The 17,720-nt window shown below is 40.7% G+C and overlaps 1 protein-coding gene across 1 annotated transcript in view; it reads right to left on the reverse strand.

Annotated features, from left to right (window-relative positions):
* The window catches only part of tcf7l1a (transcription factor 7 like 1a), a 36,972-nt gene extending 19,982 nt beyond the window's left edge, over window positions 1-16,990 (reverse strand). The window contains exons 1-4 of the mRNA XM_067433384.1: window positions 16,543-16,990; window positions 16,281-16,473; window positions 16,122-16,194; window positions 15,903-16,030 (exon numbers count right to left, since the gene is read on the reverse strand). Coding sequence (XP_067289485.1) covers window positions 15,903-16,030; window positions 16,122-16,194; window positions 16,281-16,466 — 387 coding nt within the window. The 5' untranslated portion in view covers window positions 16,467-16,473; window positions 16,543-16,990. The remainder of the gene's footprint in view (window positions 1-15,902; window positions 16,031-16,121; window positions 16,195-16,280; window positions 16,474-16,542) is intronic.
* Window positions 16,991-17,720: the final 730 nt, after the last annotated feature.

Here is a 17,720-nt window from a genome sequence, read left to right on the forward strand (position 1 = left end):
TTAAAATGAATTCAACCCAAATTATACAATTTCCTTGAAACAAAATATTACCTTGATCAAAATCATCTGCAATGTCATTTCAGGACAAACAAGTCAGCATTTTTATTTATTAGAGATGCACAATATAATTTGGTATAGTGCAAGATTAAATGTATTATTATTATTATTATTATTATCATTAATGATGCAAATCAGTTTTATTAGACCAAATTTTTGAAGCAGATAAAAAAAATGTTTAAATAAAATGTAAAAATAAGATATACATCTACTTTAAACTGGAAATAATAATACAAATACATATTTTCAAACCATTATCAGTATCATAGTATATTTATGTTATAAAACTACTGAACTATTTTACACTTGTAAATTGTGACTTTTTAAAACTGGCAACACAATATACAAAATATTAGCCACTATAACAATTATGGGCCATATTTGTAATTAAATGATCGCTTCTTAAATTTAGTTTAAATAGTATACTATTTTTCTACACCATGAATAATTCAAGTCAAATGATCTGCTATTGGCGTTGAAAATGTAGGCCGAAATGCAGTGCACCCTTTACTTATAAATCCGATCCAAGCACAAATCATCCTAATGCAACAGAGCACATGTTTGTGGTTTGTTCCTGGAGTTCAGTGGCGCTGGCTGACCTGCCTACATTAGTTGCGATAAAGTGCCTCTTTTCATCAAGCCAGTGGCTTCCACACAGAACTGGGCTTCAAGACTCATGACTGACAGTTGCTCTCCGAGTTCCCATGGATACTATTGTGACCTCACTGATAACACTACTCCCTCCATTCACTGCCTACTTAAAGAACTGGTTCAGAGGTCAGCCATCCGGAGACCAGGGGTTTCCATGGCAATGCGGCCCATTTGGGGACGGCAACAGAGACCAAGTTTGCATTCATCAACCGTGCGGTTGCAGAAGAAAAAAGGAACTACCTTTGGGAGACACCTTCAGTTTCGGATCACAAAAAGCTCTTTAGATGTATGATTGTACACGCTAAAGATGCATACACTTCAAATAGGTGCAATACATTACTCTTTTATATTGTTTCGCCAGAAAAGCACAAACCTTGACAACATAAGGAATGAGTGTGTCATTGTGGCGCAAGACAAAACAGTAGGTCAAATAAAACCCAACACATAATTACGACCACGAGAAAGTAATAAGCTGTCTGTTGAGAGTTCTGTTTCTGCAAAGGCGAAAGGCAGCCACCCTCCTCAAAGTCAATTACAAGTCAGTTATGCGGTTTCCAGTATTTCGGTATCTGGTTACAACACCGCAGTCCAAACCTTACCCAGGTTTACGATGAACAGCCTGGGCCTTGTTAACCCGCAAGCAGCCAAGAGGGATAACAAAGCCATTTTATAACCCAAAAGTGCTCGCTATAGTAATCTACAACTTCATCCAACTTATGATAAGAACTATATTTTGCAATAATAACATAAGTAATTTGACTGAAACAATGCAGACTGTGAGTATGTGAATAAGACTAAATTACATATTTCTAATAAAATAGAGATGAACTAGCCCTAAAGACAGTTGAAGATAGTAAAAAAGAGAAACCTTCATGTCTTTCTCAAATGCTAAGTGCATAATGAAGACAAAGAGCTTATTGTGTTCTCTTGGTAGACTACCTCCCCCCAGCGCGCATGCACGCATGCACGCACGCACACGCACACGCACACACACACACACACACACACACACACACACACACACACACACACACACACACACACCTCAAACGTCACCCCTTCCCCAGTATACCCCTCCTGCTAAAACACAACCAGTCCAACCAGTGTCAAAACCATAAAAAAAAGATCATGTCACCCAATTGCAACAGAACTGGAAAACTTTCACACAGCAGCCACTGCAGTTTGGCTCGTTTAAAGCGGATTTGTTGATAAGCTTGCCTCCATATGGAGACCTAACTCGAGGCACAACAAATAAACAGGGATATTTTTTATAACCTGTTGGCTGCGAAGGATAAAAACTCGAATCTACCACAGAGAGGCCCGAGGGAGCGAATTTGGCATTCAGGAGGGGAAAAAAAAAAATCCCTCTGCAATTAATGCAGGAGAGGAAATATGCAGATTTTTGCGAAATTGCACTAAATGACTGAAGCGTTATCTTTAGAACATTTACAACTCCTATTGTGCAATATTAGTCCGGGGGGTGGGGGGCACGATACAGAGCCCTGACACAACATACCTGCGACGTACAGCCCTGACTCACAATGGTGACCGCCCTGCCTAATTTCAAAAACTTTCTGCCTTGTCAAACCAGTTCCCTCCTGCAAACAATTAGTGCCGGACCACGTACCTCCGGATCGTGTGTGCGCCTCTGCAAGGGCAGGAGGCGAAAGATGGAGAGGGAAAGAAGGGGGGAAAGAAAGAGTGAGGAGAGTGGAAGGGGGCTTGGAGCGCAATTATAGTGGGAATTTATGGCCTGAGAAACAATTTATAAATCACAGTGCATGGGCTAACACAATCCAGATTTCACTGCTCGCAGCTGTAACTGGCTCTAAAGTACACACAGCGTGTTTGTGTGGTTTTTCACGAGGTTGGGTCTAGGAGCCGGGCGGCTTAGGAGAACGCACCGACGACATTGGCCATGACAAACTGTGGGAGTGTTTCAGAGAGGGCGAGATGTGATCCTAGGAATTGTTTACAATCGCAGACAAACAGTATAAAACCTAAACAATGTGCTAACTGGCGCCTGGGTCGCACAATAAAAAACATGAATATTGATCATGACCGTCATACTGCAACTGAATGTCACCAATGGAGGAAGAGTTGTGGCTGATGACTATGTTGGCAATGTCAAAAGAATAGCGTCCCCCAGCTTCTCCGACATTTTACATCAAACTCCATACTTCAGTTTCCAGGGATGGATTATGACGAGGCTGTGCCCTGGGCACAGACCCCTTGGTTGAGATTGCGTTCCTAGAGGGGTAGAGGGGTTCCCCTCGGTTGATTTCACATTCCTTTGGGTGGCCAATAGGGCCCCCACTTTGATATAATGCCCTGGGCACATGCCCAGTAGGCCCATGCATAAATCCGTCCCAGTCCCTACAAACTCGATGATGGTAACCATTCCAACTGCCACCTCACTAAATTTCACAAGAACTAAGGTAAAGGACTATTAGAAAAGTTACAACTTCCAAATATATAAAGACACCTTAAATGATGTACACGTTTGATTTGATTGCAGGATCAATAAACTTAGAAGACGTAACTGTTGGAAAAGTGAATGTTGGAAAAGCTGTTGGAAACATTTTCTACAGTTTCATCCTATAAACTTTCAAGCAGTTACATACCCTAACTTTGCTGACATTGTAGTCAACAAAAACTCATTTTTCATTTCTTATAAACTTGTCAAAATTGGTTAATGTTCCAACAGTTACGTCTCCTAATGAGTTTTGGTTGACAACATAGTCAACAAAGTTAGAAAACGTAACTGCTGGAAAAGTTTTAACAGTTACATCCCTTAGCTTTTTACCCGACCCAAACTGGGAGCACCTGGTACCCATTACAATTGCTGCGTCACCAATTTCAACAAGTTTATGTGAAGTGAAGTATTGGTTGACTACGATGTCAACAAAAGTAGAAGACGCAACTACTGGAAAGATAACAACTTTCGACAAGTCTATAAGAGCTCAATTTTTTTGGGGGGGGGGGGTTGACAACAGAATTTAAAGTTAGAGGATGTAACTATTGGAAAAGTTAAAGGTTGTGACCTACAGTTACACCCCCTAAACCTTTAAATGGTTACATCCCTTAAAGGGGTAGTTCACCCAAAAATGAAAATTCTTTTATTAATTACTCACCCTCAGGCCGTTCAACACCCGTAAGACCTCCGTTCGTCTTCAGGACACAAATGAAGATATTTTTGTTGAAATCCAATGGCTCAGAAAGGCCTTCATTGACACAAATGTCCTTTCCTCTCTCAAGACCCATAAAGGCACTAAAGACGGTGTTACAAAGTCCATCTCACTACAGTGGCTCTACAATCATTTTATGAAGTGACGAGAACAGTTTTTGTGCGCTAAAAACTAAATAACGACTTATATAGTGATGGACTGATTTCAAAACACGAAGCTTCGGAGTTTAATGAATCAGCGTATCGATTCATGATTCAGATCGCGTGTCAAACCGTCAGACTGTCGAAACCACGTGACTTTGGCGATCCGAACCAAAGCTTCGTGAAGCCGTGTTTTGAAATCGGCCATCACTATACCAGTCGTTATTTAGTTGTTTTTTTAGCGCAGAAAAACTATTCTTGTCACTTCATAAAAGGATTGTAGAGCCACTGTAGTGAGATGGGCTTTGTAACGCCGTCTTTAGTGCCTTTATGGGTGTTGAGAGAAGAAATGACATTACTGTCAATGGAAGTATTTCTGAGCCATCAGATTTTAACAAAAACATTTGTATCCGAAGTAATTAATGACAATTTTCATTTTTGTATGAACTAACCCTTTAACTTTTTTGTTAACACAAGTTGGGAGTGACTACATCAACAATGGTAAAGGGTGTAACTGTTAGACAAGTAACAAAAAAGTAAAAAGTCCAACAGAAAAAAAATTTCAGTGCACTCCTGTTCAGTCGATTACAATGAGGTACTCATCTGGAGAAATGAGGAAGGCTCAGGGGGTTTTCACAAACTCTCAACTGCGCCTCTGGGTCCAAACTGCAGCTGTGCATGGGGAGGGGCGGCCCATGCCCCGACCGACAAGGCCCAGCTGGATAAGACATACACTCTCACGTACGAACAAAAAAAAAAAAAAAACACGCACACACACAAAAGCTTGTGGTCCAGTGTGAACATGTCATGTGACAATGGAGCCGCTCTCAACCTTGTGGTCAGGGTGAGAGCGGTAGAAGCGCTGCGTCTGTGGCGGACCCCCCAAAGGTACACAATGCGCATTCTCCTCCAATCGCATGGCTGCTCTTTTGTACCAGCGGTTATGTCACTTCCACTCCACCAATCTGAATGACCCAGACTGTGGCGGGCCAATGAATGTCTGGAGCCAAAAGAACCGAAGCAAGGTTTTGTTTTGTTCTTCTTTTCTAATTAATCATCACGCCACGGACCATCGTTTTTGGGAGGAAGTGAGCGGCAGGGTGTGTGTGAGGCCTCCGCTGGTTTTTACGCTACATGTTGTCTGACAGCTCCGAGCAAATCCGAATGGAGAGTTTAGATGGGAAGGAGGCGGGAGAAAGCTGCCAGCCCTGGAGCGCAACGATGACCCCCCTGCTGGAATCTGGGAACTTTGGTGCCCACTCAACTGTGAGTCACGTCAACAGCCTGTGAACTTTGACCTCTCACCCCTAACTGAAACAATGCGAAGATGCATCTCGCTGTCAAACGCATGGAAAAACGACCCAACTCAATCTAGTGTACAGGGAAACAGCTTCCCAGAAAAACATCAGCAGCCGCAGTGTTTGAATGAGACTCCCAGACCGTCAACAAATCCAGCATTCTGACAACCATAAGCCTGGTCAATTGAACGCCAATTATGGCATTAAACTTCTCGAAGATTTGTCAGCCGTCCACTTTGTTTACGTGACATTTCTTGAATGCGTGCATTTGGAATGGCTGATGTCTTAGGGATTACGACTATGCCGCTGCAAAGTGAAGTGTTTTGTGGATCTACCGTGTAGCTCTCAGTCGCCACCCTCTAGGCTTTTGTTCAGCCTTTCAGAGCCATACTGAACGACTGAAAGGCCCCTATTCATAAAAGCTCCCATACACTCCCTACCGCCTCGGCCAAGAGTCACTATAGAACATCCCTCATTTCACACGAGAATCGGGGCTGCCTGCACACCCCCAAGCCCCTGCCCACAAAGAGCTTCTCCGCCGATGACTCCCTAAGACAAGGAAAGGCGCTCAATATGGGTGAAGCTTACGGCTGACACCATGACAATAATACATACACTCATTACTAATGCTAGCGACGCCCTTCAATGTTTGGACAATTATTTGTGAGCTTAATTGTTGTTTTGAAGACACTGAAGTTAAAACCATTTTTGGAGGGAGTCGATACTACTAAAGCTCTAGGGAATTTCAGCCCAACTACCAACAAGCATTGTCACTGAATAATAATAGCGATTAATTGATATTAAAATGCCCAATGCTAATAAAACAATAACACTTTCCACATTGTGTCCAATAAATAACACATGGTCAATAATAAAATCATATTATATTTTGTCTAAATAAATTAAATGGATTGTTTGTTTGTTTATTGGCTTAACAATACGATAAATAATACAAGATATACAATTAACAAAACCATATGAGACATCTCAGCATAATACAAAACAGAAATTCTAAAATGTTTTCTAGAGTAACTAAATAAATTACAATCAATATTTAAATTCTATTGAGTTTAGGATTCACAATGTTATTAATAGGGGTGGGAATCACGATACGATTCACAAATCGTGGTTCACGATACCGATAATATCACGAATTGTAAAACAGAAATTCTAAAATGTTTTCTGGTGTTACTAAAACTAAAATCAATATTTAAATCCTATCGAGTTTAGAATTCAATATTATTAGTAGGGGTGGGAATCACGATACGATACACGATTCATGGCTCACGATACCGATAATATCACGAAATCGCGATACAGAAATTCTGTGATAATCAATATATTGCTAGACAATCCTATAATGATACATCAACATTTTCTTAGGTTAGTTAACTTAAAGTTAACATTTCCCTCATTCATGTGTTGAGCGGCACCTCGAGGAGCCACGAAGTAGCAATGCTTGGAGCAGGGAGTGCCTTATTTTTTATTAATTAAAATATCAATATTTTGCACCATTGTATTAGATTCTTGTATCACACGGAGAAGGACAACGATATATTGCCCTATCGATATTTTGTCCCACCCTAATTGTTAATGTACAGTATTAAAATGGATTTTATTTTTGAAATTTGTTAAAGGAAGTCTATATAAATTGTGGCCATGTGTGGTACTGCAGGTGTATCCCCTCTCCCCCTCCCCCCTGACTCGAGGTTGCCAGATAGGCTGCAGGATCCAGCAGAAACATTTGTCGCTGCAGCTGTGGTTACTAGAGCAGAGCTGGCAACCCGGATGCAGAAACACAACTGACTTTGTAATTGGTCGATAGGTGGAGGGTGGAGCTTCAGGCCAAAACATCAACATCAGTTGAGGGCTGCAACAACAACTTTTAAATGACAATATCCTGGCCGGACTACTGCCGTCAGTGATATAAGTATGTGAAATTAACATGATTTCTTAAATGGTTAGTTCACCCAAAAATGAAATTGATGTCATTAATGACTCACCCTAATGTCGTTCCACACATGTAAGACCTCTGTTCATCTTTGGAACACAGTTTAAGATATTTTATATTTAGTCCGACAGCATATCCAAGTGTATGCACACTATACTGTCCATGTCCAGAAAGGGAATAAAAACATCATCAAAGTAGTCCATATGTGACATCAGTTAGTTCATTAGAATCTCTTGAAGCATCGAAAATACATTTTGGTCCAAAAATAACAAAAACTACAACTTAATTCAGCATTGTCTTCTCTTCCTTGTTTTTTCAAACCTCAAATAAAGATTCAAACGGTTGTGAATCAGTGAATTGATCAATGATTCAGATCGCATGCCAAACAGCCAAAAATCACGTGACATTGGCGATCCGAATCATTGATCGATTCACTGATTCACAACCGGTTGAATCTTTATTTGAGGTTTGAACACAAACAAGGAAGAGAAGACCATTTTATGATTAATTGAAATACATTTCTTAGATACAGTTCCTTTAAAGATTATGTTTAAAACGGGTTATTAAATTATTAGTGCTAGTAAATTAACTTTAATTGAGCATTAGATGATGCAATGGTTATCAAAATGTAAAAATGGCATCATGCACAATTAAATAAATAATATTTCTGGTCAATATATCTCCACTATCAGTTGATAAATTACACACCAACAAAAAAGTTAAGACAAGAAACATACTAAATGAGTATGTGAATGAAGATGCTTCTAGCTACACCAGCTGAATTTCACAAACCGTAACAACAATGATGAAATCTGCCTTTAAAAACTCCATATCAGCCAATCACTTATTTATCAGGTTTTGCCTGTCACACGATATGCATTACTCATGTACTAAAGGTAACATTATGGAGGGAAAGACTGCATCATGTTAACCATATCACAAGCAACTGATCACACAAGGAATTAACTTAAAGTACACCTCACCCTACAAGAAAATCCTGATGCTGCCGATATCAGATCTCCCCTAGGCCTTTTCAGCCTGGCATGAAGCAGCGGGCACAACAAGGCCATGTGAGACCGAAGAGGGCTGCGATGAGATAAGCTATCGCAGTGTTCACGTGCTCCAACCGAGCCAACAGGACGCACACACACTTACGCATACACATACAAGCTTCCTGGCCGCATGCCCACTTTCTCACCCACCTGGCACCCTCATCCCCACAGCTTGATTCGTGTTTTTCCCATAATGCTTTACCCCTAACTACCCCCCCTGCACCCCGCTCCCTCCCTCCCCCTCCCGAGGCCCCAGGAAGCTCTGACTGCGAGGTAATAACTGAAAACAGCTGTTAAAAATACCAGACTGATGAAGCCTGAAGCCCCCCCACCCCCTTAAACTTTATCCCCGGCACAATCAAGTTTTATTAGCATGGAGTGATGCATGAAGTCAGTACGCAGCTCTGAGTGAGAGCTCGCTGTTTTTTGCGACTGAAAGGGGTGTGTGTGTGTGTGTTTGTGTGTGCGTGGGGGTGTGAAATTCACTGCAGGACATGCAACCGAACATGAAGTGGGTTTTGATGAGCACTGACCACTGCCAGCGCAATCTTATCAATGGAGAATGACGTCAGCAGCTCACACACACTCACTAAACCAACACAGAAACTCCAGCGAGGCTCCGATCCATTCTGCCTGGAATGATAAAATGCTGTTTTATTGCTCCCAATGGAGCACGTCCCTAAAAGATCGTACTAACGGCGTTCGTTTTAGATTCCTGATTTGTCTGCGGACACTGGTAATCATTTTGATTCACGGCCCACAGTTTCCTGAATAGTTAGTCCCATGAGGACAAATGAATGTGATGGCAGACAAATGAAACAGTTACTTTACAATGAAGAAAAAGTAAAGACACCTGAATATTGAGGTGAGTTACAAACAAGCTGCATTTTAAAAAAAAAAGATAGTATAATGGCAAAATTCAGATTAATAGTTAAAATTATGAAGTATGAATAAAGCCAACCATTCTGAGTTATACAATAATACTTTCTTTTTTTAGATAAATAAAAATGTCTAAAAGGTAATTTCTGAAGCAAAAAAATGACTCACTACCCCCCTTCTGCCATTGGTCATTCAGAAAAGTAGCCCCACCCCAAACTCACACCATTGGCTGAAACAATGTTGCTGTGGCGGGCAGCAAAGCTGCAGTGTACATTTTAGCGGCATCTAGTGGTGAGGTTGTGAATTGCAATCACCCATCGCTCACCCCTCCCTTTCAAAGCACAGAAGCTACAGTGGCCAACAGAGGACAAAAATGACATCGTCGGAGAGAAAAGAGAGTGACTAGTGCTCTGTAGAGAACTTTGTCCGTTTAGGGCTACAGTAGAAACATGGCGGCACAAAATGGCGATTCCACCGTAAGGGGACCGAAGTGCGTGTAGATAGAAATGGCTCATTCTAAGGTAATAAAAACATAATGGTTCATTGTGTAAGGTCTTTATACACCACTGAAAACAGTTATGTATATTATATTGCATTTTTGTCAATAGATCCTCATAAATACTACACACAGCACCTTAAAGAGTTTACATTTTACTTACAGATAGCTTCCTTACAGTTTTCTCAAAATAAAAAACAGACTATATAAAAAAAAATAGGACTGTATGAGGAAAATGGGCAAATAGTTAAATTAATAATAATAAAATAAATAGCAGATGCATTCAGTTCTGCTTCATTACAACCAAAACAAACATTTTTTTTAAAAAAAAAACACAGTGTAATGACGGAGCTCCTGCTATCTACATTACTGTAAACACCAGGCTTTATGAAGATAATTGGCCAAAGAGATAAAGTCATCACAAAAATACAGCACATTCAGAACGATACAATTCGGCCAGCGCAGGACGTGATATGATCAACAGGAAAGAGATCTGCGTTACGACTCTGGCCTTGGGAACGGCTCCCTGCATTCCTTTATCTACTTCCTGTAGCATTTCTTCAGCCCCTGTGGTTTGCCCTCACGTACAGATCCATAAACCGCTCTCCTTTCAGGAGGAACGTTTGTAAATTAGCTCTTTATTTTGCATGGTTCTAAAAAAAGAAGTATAATCTGATGTCTAGAGCGACGCCAAGCTTGTGTGGAAAACCAGAGGAAAATAATGTTTGGCTTGACATTTCTTTCTTTAAGGAACTTTCTGGTTTTAATCGCAGTCAATAATCAAGTTACCAGAGAGGGTCTTCAGTGGAACGCGTCCAACTGCAGGAACGTTTTTAAAACGGTTGACTCAGTCTTGAAGAGTTACATTAAAAGGAGAATTGGTTTATGTCTCATGTAATTCCTGGCCTCCTAACAAGACAGAGCATTCATAGTGCAATGGCAAAAGAGAGAAAGAAATATTTCTAAATTAATTTGGATTTGTTTAGATTATCCTTACAGGAGAGAAAAAACATCCTAGCCCATAACGCATTAACTCAGGATAAAATTGAAAATCTGTGTTTATTCGGTCATTTGTGCAAACATTCGAACACCCGTTTTCAGGTTTCCTGAAGCGTCTTGCTCTACAGGAATGCTGTCTTAACTTAAAGGCCTGGACAATGTCCCCTCTGTAGCTGAAGACGAGGAGGTGGGACGGGCTGGAGGGGGGTGCCTGGTTTCTCTCTCGCCATCTACCCCCACCCCGTCTCTGAGTGCTGAGTGTGTGGAAAAGGCTTGTGCTGTTGACAGGGCCGCTCTCCTGAGCACTGTTTGTTTATGTGAAATGAGGCCCTCTTGTACGCAGGACAATTCCTCTGTTTACTTTACATTGTCTTCTAGGTCTTAAAATACCATTGTAGAGGAGAGAGTTTAAAGAGTGGAAGAAAGATGGATGGGAAGAGAACGCCAGTCAAAAAGGCCTGACATGCTCTGACAGCGCAGTTATGCGATCAAGGGCTTGCCACTCGCTCGCTAGTACTACTTTGTGCAATAAGTGCACTTTAGTCGAATTAATATGGTGGGTTAGCGTGGATCGACCCTCTACACAAGTGGATACACAAGTGGGAAGCGCTTTCAAAACAATGCTTTCGCTTCAAAATTGTTCATCTGCTCGCTTTTTACCTCTGTTGTTGTTTGTGGCACATAAAGACAACTCTTCTGAGACTAGAGAAGTCAACTATAACGTTAACGGCACAGAGGAACCATATCGTTGGAATCACTTTCAATAAGAACACTGACAGCTAGGGCCGCGCAATATATAGAAATGATCAAAATATCGCAAATGTACATATCGCGATACGCAAATCGCAACGGCACGCAATATATGAACGATTTTAATAGGCTAGTTAACATTGTGAAAAGTGTATGTTTTAGGTCGGGCCAGCATATACCAGGGAATATAGTGGGCACACGACTACTGTTACTTATGTGACTTGCTTGATGTTAAACAGAGTTATTAAACGTAATACCTTGCGAAAAAGATTATTTAACAAGATATTGCATATTGAATTTTTCTTCAATATCGCACAGCCATACTGACAGCCAACCAGAACCCGTCCGACAAAACTGCAGAGTGCATCTATAATAAACAGAATGGTATCATGCCTTGGTGTGGATGCTAATATAGTTATCATTCATGGTGAGCAAACTGTAACACCCTGTCAAGCTAGTTTTTGCAAAGCCAGCTTTGTAAGCTACTGTGCTAGGCTACACTAGCACAGTGTCTGAAATCAACCCTATACCCTTAAATAGGGCATTATTAAGGGGACAGCCATTTGTAGGGGTGTCCGAAACCATAGAGGATGTTTGAGTGCACTCATTCAATCCCATAATGCACTGCAATAATAAGTGTACAACCGATGTTCACTCAATGGCAAGAGAATACCCATAACGCACTGTGAGGGTCGTGCTGAATGAATTCCCGCATATGACCAGAAGATGTGCTGTATGTGCTGAATCTTAAGGAGCCGGTTTCATTGGTTGCTTTTAAATTACTTTTAAAAAACATGGAAGCTACACATACTGGCTGTAGATGTTATGATTGACCCAATTATGACGGAAGATCATTGCCGTTGTTTATCGTTTGCGATAATATGTGAAATTCTGATTTCTTATGACTTTATAATTATTTATTACTTGTACAAATTGTTATATGTTGATGTCATATGTTATATGTTTTTATGTCTGAAACCTTGTTAAATGTGCTGCTGCCTCTCTTGGCCAGGACACTCTTGGAAAAGAGATTTTTAATCTCAATGAGTCTTTTCTGGTTAAATAAAGGTATAATAAATAATAAAAAGATGGCAACTGCAGCTAAATCATCCAGCCATTTTCCAAACCATTGGTCCAAATGTTTTTTTGTTTATTGATTATTAAATTGTTTAATTAAGGTGCTAGTTTCCATGAGTTCAAGATAAACCTTTTCACATTTTACTACTGGAGCTGGCAGTTTTCTAAGTTTTCAAATGATTATTAAACCACAAACACAAGTAGGGCTGCACGTTTTCAAGTTTTTCATTAACCGCTAACCGAGGCCCTTAGCGGTTAATACTCGGTTAACCATAGTGTGCGTCAGGGTTATTTTTAGCTTATTAATTTGACGACCACCATCTCCGTAGTGAACGCGCCTATATAGAGAAATGCACATCATGGATTACATAATCAGAGTAGCCTATTTCTTTTCGTTTTAAATTGTTAAAAGACATTTCAAGTTTCTTAAGATATATTTCATGTCTGTGAGGCCTACGCTGAGTTTCGTTAAATTAGGATGAGATGCGCTCTCCAGTTCACGAATAATGCGAGTGGCCGCGAGGGCGCCTGCATGATTAGGGCATGTAGTAAAATATGCAGCCGAGAATGATTCACACAGACAGCGTTTGACTCGCGCGGCTGAGCCTCTCCCAGCAGAGAGTTCAAGCATCTGTGGACTCGTCCCTTCAGCTCTGGCCATCTTGCGTTCAGTCCGCCATTAGCTTTTTTGTTTTCTTCATTACAGTTAAAGTAACGTCTGCTTTTTTCTAGTCATTCACAAGTTTCTCACTTCAAACTTTCTTTCTTCTGATCCGTTATGCACAGCGCGCGCGGCTCCCGCTCTGCTTCTGCCCTAATGCGACTTATAGTCCAGTGCGACGTATGTTATTTTCCTCTTCATGACGCATATTTTGACTGATGCGACTCATACTCCGGAGCAACTTATAGCCTGAAAAATGTGGTAAGCACTGCATTGCAATACTTGCATTTTGCCCCGTCACTCTCATTTTTAAAGTGCTCCCACGCTTTCTTTGCCCGCTTCATTGCCCGCTTAGAAAGCTGGTCATGACTTCTTCTTGTGGATATTACAAATGTCTGGGAGCGCTCTGGCGGTCTCTAGGGGTGCAAACATATATTACAACTAAATTCAAGGCACGTCATTGACGCCACTTAACCGAGCAAAATGTTTCACTCGGTTACGCAATTTTTAACGGTTAATCGGTCAATCGGTTAACCATGGACACCCCTAAACACAAGCTATGCAAAAGCGTCCGAATTCACTCACTCGTTTTCATTCACTCCTTTAAGTGAACCACATTAGTGGAGTAATGTAGGGAATAGTAAATGAGGGTATCGGGGGCGATTTTGAACGCAGCCTTGGAATATTTAAGCTATCATAAAATATGTTAGCATCTAACAAACGTCAGCACACCAAATTAATACACAAAACACTTCAGTCAGAACCAAGTAAGAAAAACAAACAAGATTAGCCTCACAGCGCTAACAACAATTTACTGACTAATCAGCACACAATAGCCTTGGACTTTTACCCTGCCGTTTACACTCACTAGAATATAATTAAATCAATTAAGAAACATTATTAAATAAGGAAGTGATAATGAGCGAACAAAGAACAATGCTGTTAAACTGATGGGGATTTTGAAAACTACAAAAGCGCTGAATTAGCATTTATGAAAAGAGGACATTGTGGATGATAAAACCTTAAGAAACTTCAACCTGGGGTCAAAGCAAACCTTGTTAAAGCCTGCTAACTCAGTTAAGAAAAAGCATATAAAGGTCCTTTATAACTGGAAGAGAGAAGATAACTCCTCTTCAAGAAACCCTTTCGTGTTTTTCCATCACATAAACTGAAACAAAACAAAAAGGCTGAGAGAAAATAAAGTTCCCTCAAAAAAAATCTTTGCATAGCAGGTTGTGTTTACGTTCGAGATCCAGTGCCAACAGTTACTGTAAACAATTTTCAGCTTCGGTTCAGTAACATTACATGGTTTTTTTCCCCTCATAGACTGAGTGGCGCTTCACTAACTTTTGTACTCCAAAACTATACACAACCTTGCTATTGTACACTGAGGAAGACATGGTTGACTCAGTCGCCTTCGGGCTCACGCACACATAAATACACACGAGCAGGCCAGAAGTCAGATGTTATTATCCATCTTATCTACTAGAATCACAGTCGCTCTTTGTTACAGCTGTTAAAGGTAACCTGTTTTCCTTAGTCAAACCGTTCATGCAGCAGCAGCCATTCTCTGGCTATAATGCTATTTGACGAGTTGAAAAAACCATTGTCTTGCAAACAAGCAAACCTAATGCCACATCTAATATCCAAGTGCATGACCAACAGATTCAAGCATTCTCGTGAGTTAGCAGCACAATGGACACAATGAACGAATGTTTATCGCCACAGGCTCGCAGAAATGTTTCCACAATGACATGTTAGCCTACGTTCGCATGCCTCATCACTTATACATTGACATGGCTGCTTTAGTGAGCAACAGGCAAACACTGCACAAAAAAACACTCCAGACATCCTTCAATGGAGCTAAATGGAGGAAGGCAAACATATGCAGCAATTTGCCTGCGATTCAAACACCTCGGTGGGGGCTTGCTGCTCAGGTAGCCAAACCGCCCCCCTAGGTGAAGATGTCATTAAGATAATGGGCATCCAGTAGAGACCTCCGACAGGGCCGTCAAGCGGTAACTAATGATAACAATAGTTGCCTAACTGCCCTCTAATTGAAAGACAGTTTCACTGATGGGGAAGAACTTCTATGGCGGTTATCTAGAAAATCTTGATGTGGCTCAAATGAAGTCAAAGGTCTTTATGACATAAGAAGTTAAAACATGCAATGCGCCCAGTCATAAACGTAACTCTCTAACCCACATCCTATCATACAACAACAAAGGTAGTAAAGACACATTCCTGAGACCAAAAGCTGGATGAATCCTATATCTGCCTGGGCTTGCCTCCAGTTTGTCGCCTGTTATGATAATACTAAATTAATTGTGCAGACATCTCACTGCGAAAAGTCCATTTTCGTGCCATTGGAGGCGGCAAATAAAGGCTTCTTTTGTGCTCGGGTGAGCCCAAGTAAATGACTTATTGTGCAATGCACCAGAATGGCCTCCTAATACATGCATGCTCCAGACTCAACAAGTGGTAACAAACTAGGGAAAACTCTTGAAACATTAAGCTTGCTTGGGTGTTTACCAGCGGTGGAGTCTTAAAAAGTGATTCTAAACGCGAATAACTGAAGGTTGAGGTTGAATATGGCGCTCTAAAATGGGACTTATGAAAGCGCGTCTTGCAACAACAAAAAATAAAGAGTACAGCGTGACGTCACGAAGGCGAAATTTTCGTTTAAAGCGAAATGGCACATACCGTTCGTGTGCTGGGAGATAGCGATCCGTTGGAGAGGTATGGATTCGTAATATCTGGGATCATAAGAAATGGATAACCAGCATAATGGGGTCCCTTGAAAAATCCTCCATCTTGTTGTCGTCTCAAAGCTTTAGGGGCGACAGCAAAAGAATAAATTGTCACTATTGGGCATACATCACTCACACTCAAAACAAAGAATACGTTTCGAAGTGTTTTTACCTTCCGCAAAGTGTTCTCTCTGTTTCTCATAACTTTCTAGGTCTGGTCTGGGTCGAGGTCGCCTTTCTGTTTGCTTGCATTTGGGAAATAAAGCATCGGTTTAGTTTTAGCACTAATAATGAGCACTAATAATGTATGATAGTACAGATAGTTGCTTACTTCGGAGTCTGACGAGCTGCTGTTGTTCTCGGACTCGTTCACTAGAGAAGATTTCACCTCGTCCAGATCTCTCTCCGACGACACATTCTCTGATATTTTCTCCTCTTGCTCGCCCTCATCTTTGAAGGAAATAAGTTCATCATTTGCTCCCAGGTCATCACCTCCTCCTCCGTTTAGTTGAGGCATGTTGGCACTTAAAAACCCAAAAGTCTGATTAAAACAAAACTTTCGTCTCTCCGCAAGACCTGTAATCCGAACTAACCTCAAATCTTAGAAGCGCGAATGTGCCGAGGCTAGAAAAAACAAGACATTCCCAGTTTTCCCATGATCAGATCAGAAGCCTGTGGGTTGGGGCTTTCTTCCTACTAAAGCACGCTGAAATAAACCCCCAAACAGTCCATCATTTAATATCCATTCGCGTGCTTGGAATCTCCCGATACTCCTGCACAGGACGAGAAGTCATGCACGAAAAAAGTTTCGCGAAACAAAGGTGCGGATTTAAAGTTTCAGGCAGTCCAGTTGCCTCAGAGTTGCTCTTCTTCCAAATCTCTCCGCGTGTCAGTGTGTCAACCCCATGGTTTGATTGAAGACGCGCGAACTTCCCGACTGTATGTTTAATATTTATAATTCAGTTCCGATGACAGACTCGAATGTGGATCAAGAAACATTTGTATCCCTGGATGATAGAAGTGGAGTGGGGTAGAAGGAAGAAACACCCTCGTCAGAACGAAGGAGGAGGAGTCTAAGATGTAAACCGACACTCTATTCACAAGACGAACCCTCTTAAAGAGACAGTCAACGCTTCTGAAAGAAAGACCTCCTGGATTGAAACAATAAGATTCATTACAACATCAGCAACCATATACAAATACTAATAATAATGGTAGGCTATGTGATAATTATATGCATATTTACGAATTGAAACAAATAAGTTTCAATACAATAATCTTTATTTAAACAATATAACATAATGCATTATCTGTCTGTCCATCCAACCATCCACTGGTCTATCTATCTATCTATCTATCTATCTATCTATCTATCTATCTATCTATCTATCTATCTATCTATCTATCTATCTATCTATCTATCTATCTATCTATCTATCTATCTATATATCTGTCTGTCTGTCTGTCTGTCTGTCTGTCTGTCTGTCTATCTATCTATCTATCTATCTATCTATCTATCTATCTATCTATCTATCTATCTAAACAAACATACTTTTTTCACTATATACACATCATCATAAATCATTATCATATTTCAGCTGTTTAAATTTAGATTATTTTATAATCATTTCTAATCAAGAGATGATCTTAGTCTGTTCAGATGTTGCAGGAACTCCAAGGCCGCCTCAGCCCACGTCTTGTTTTGTGCTGGTATAGGCTACAATACGGGACATTTTCCATGTTGGCAGATAAATAGGGGAGAAGGTGGTGG

This window comes from Pseudorasbora parva, chromosome 23 (assembly GCF_024679245.1).
Source record: "Pseudorasbora parva isolate DD20220531a chromosome 23, ASM2467924v1, whole genome shotgun sequence".
In the NCBI taxonomy this organism is placed as follows: domain Eukaryota; kingdom Metazoa; phylum Chordata; class Actinopteri; order Cypriniformes; family Gobionidae; genus Pseudorasbora; species Pseudorasbora parva.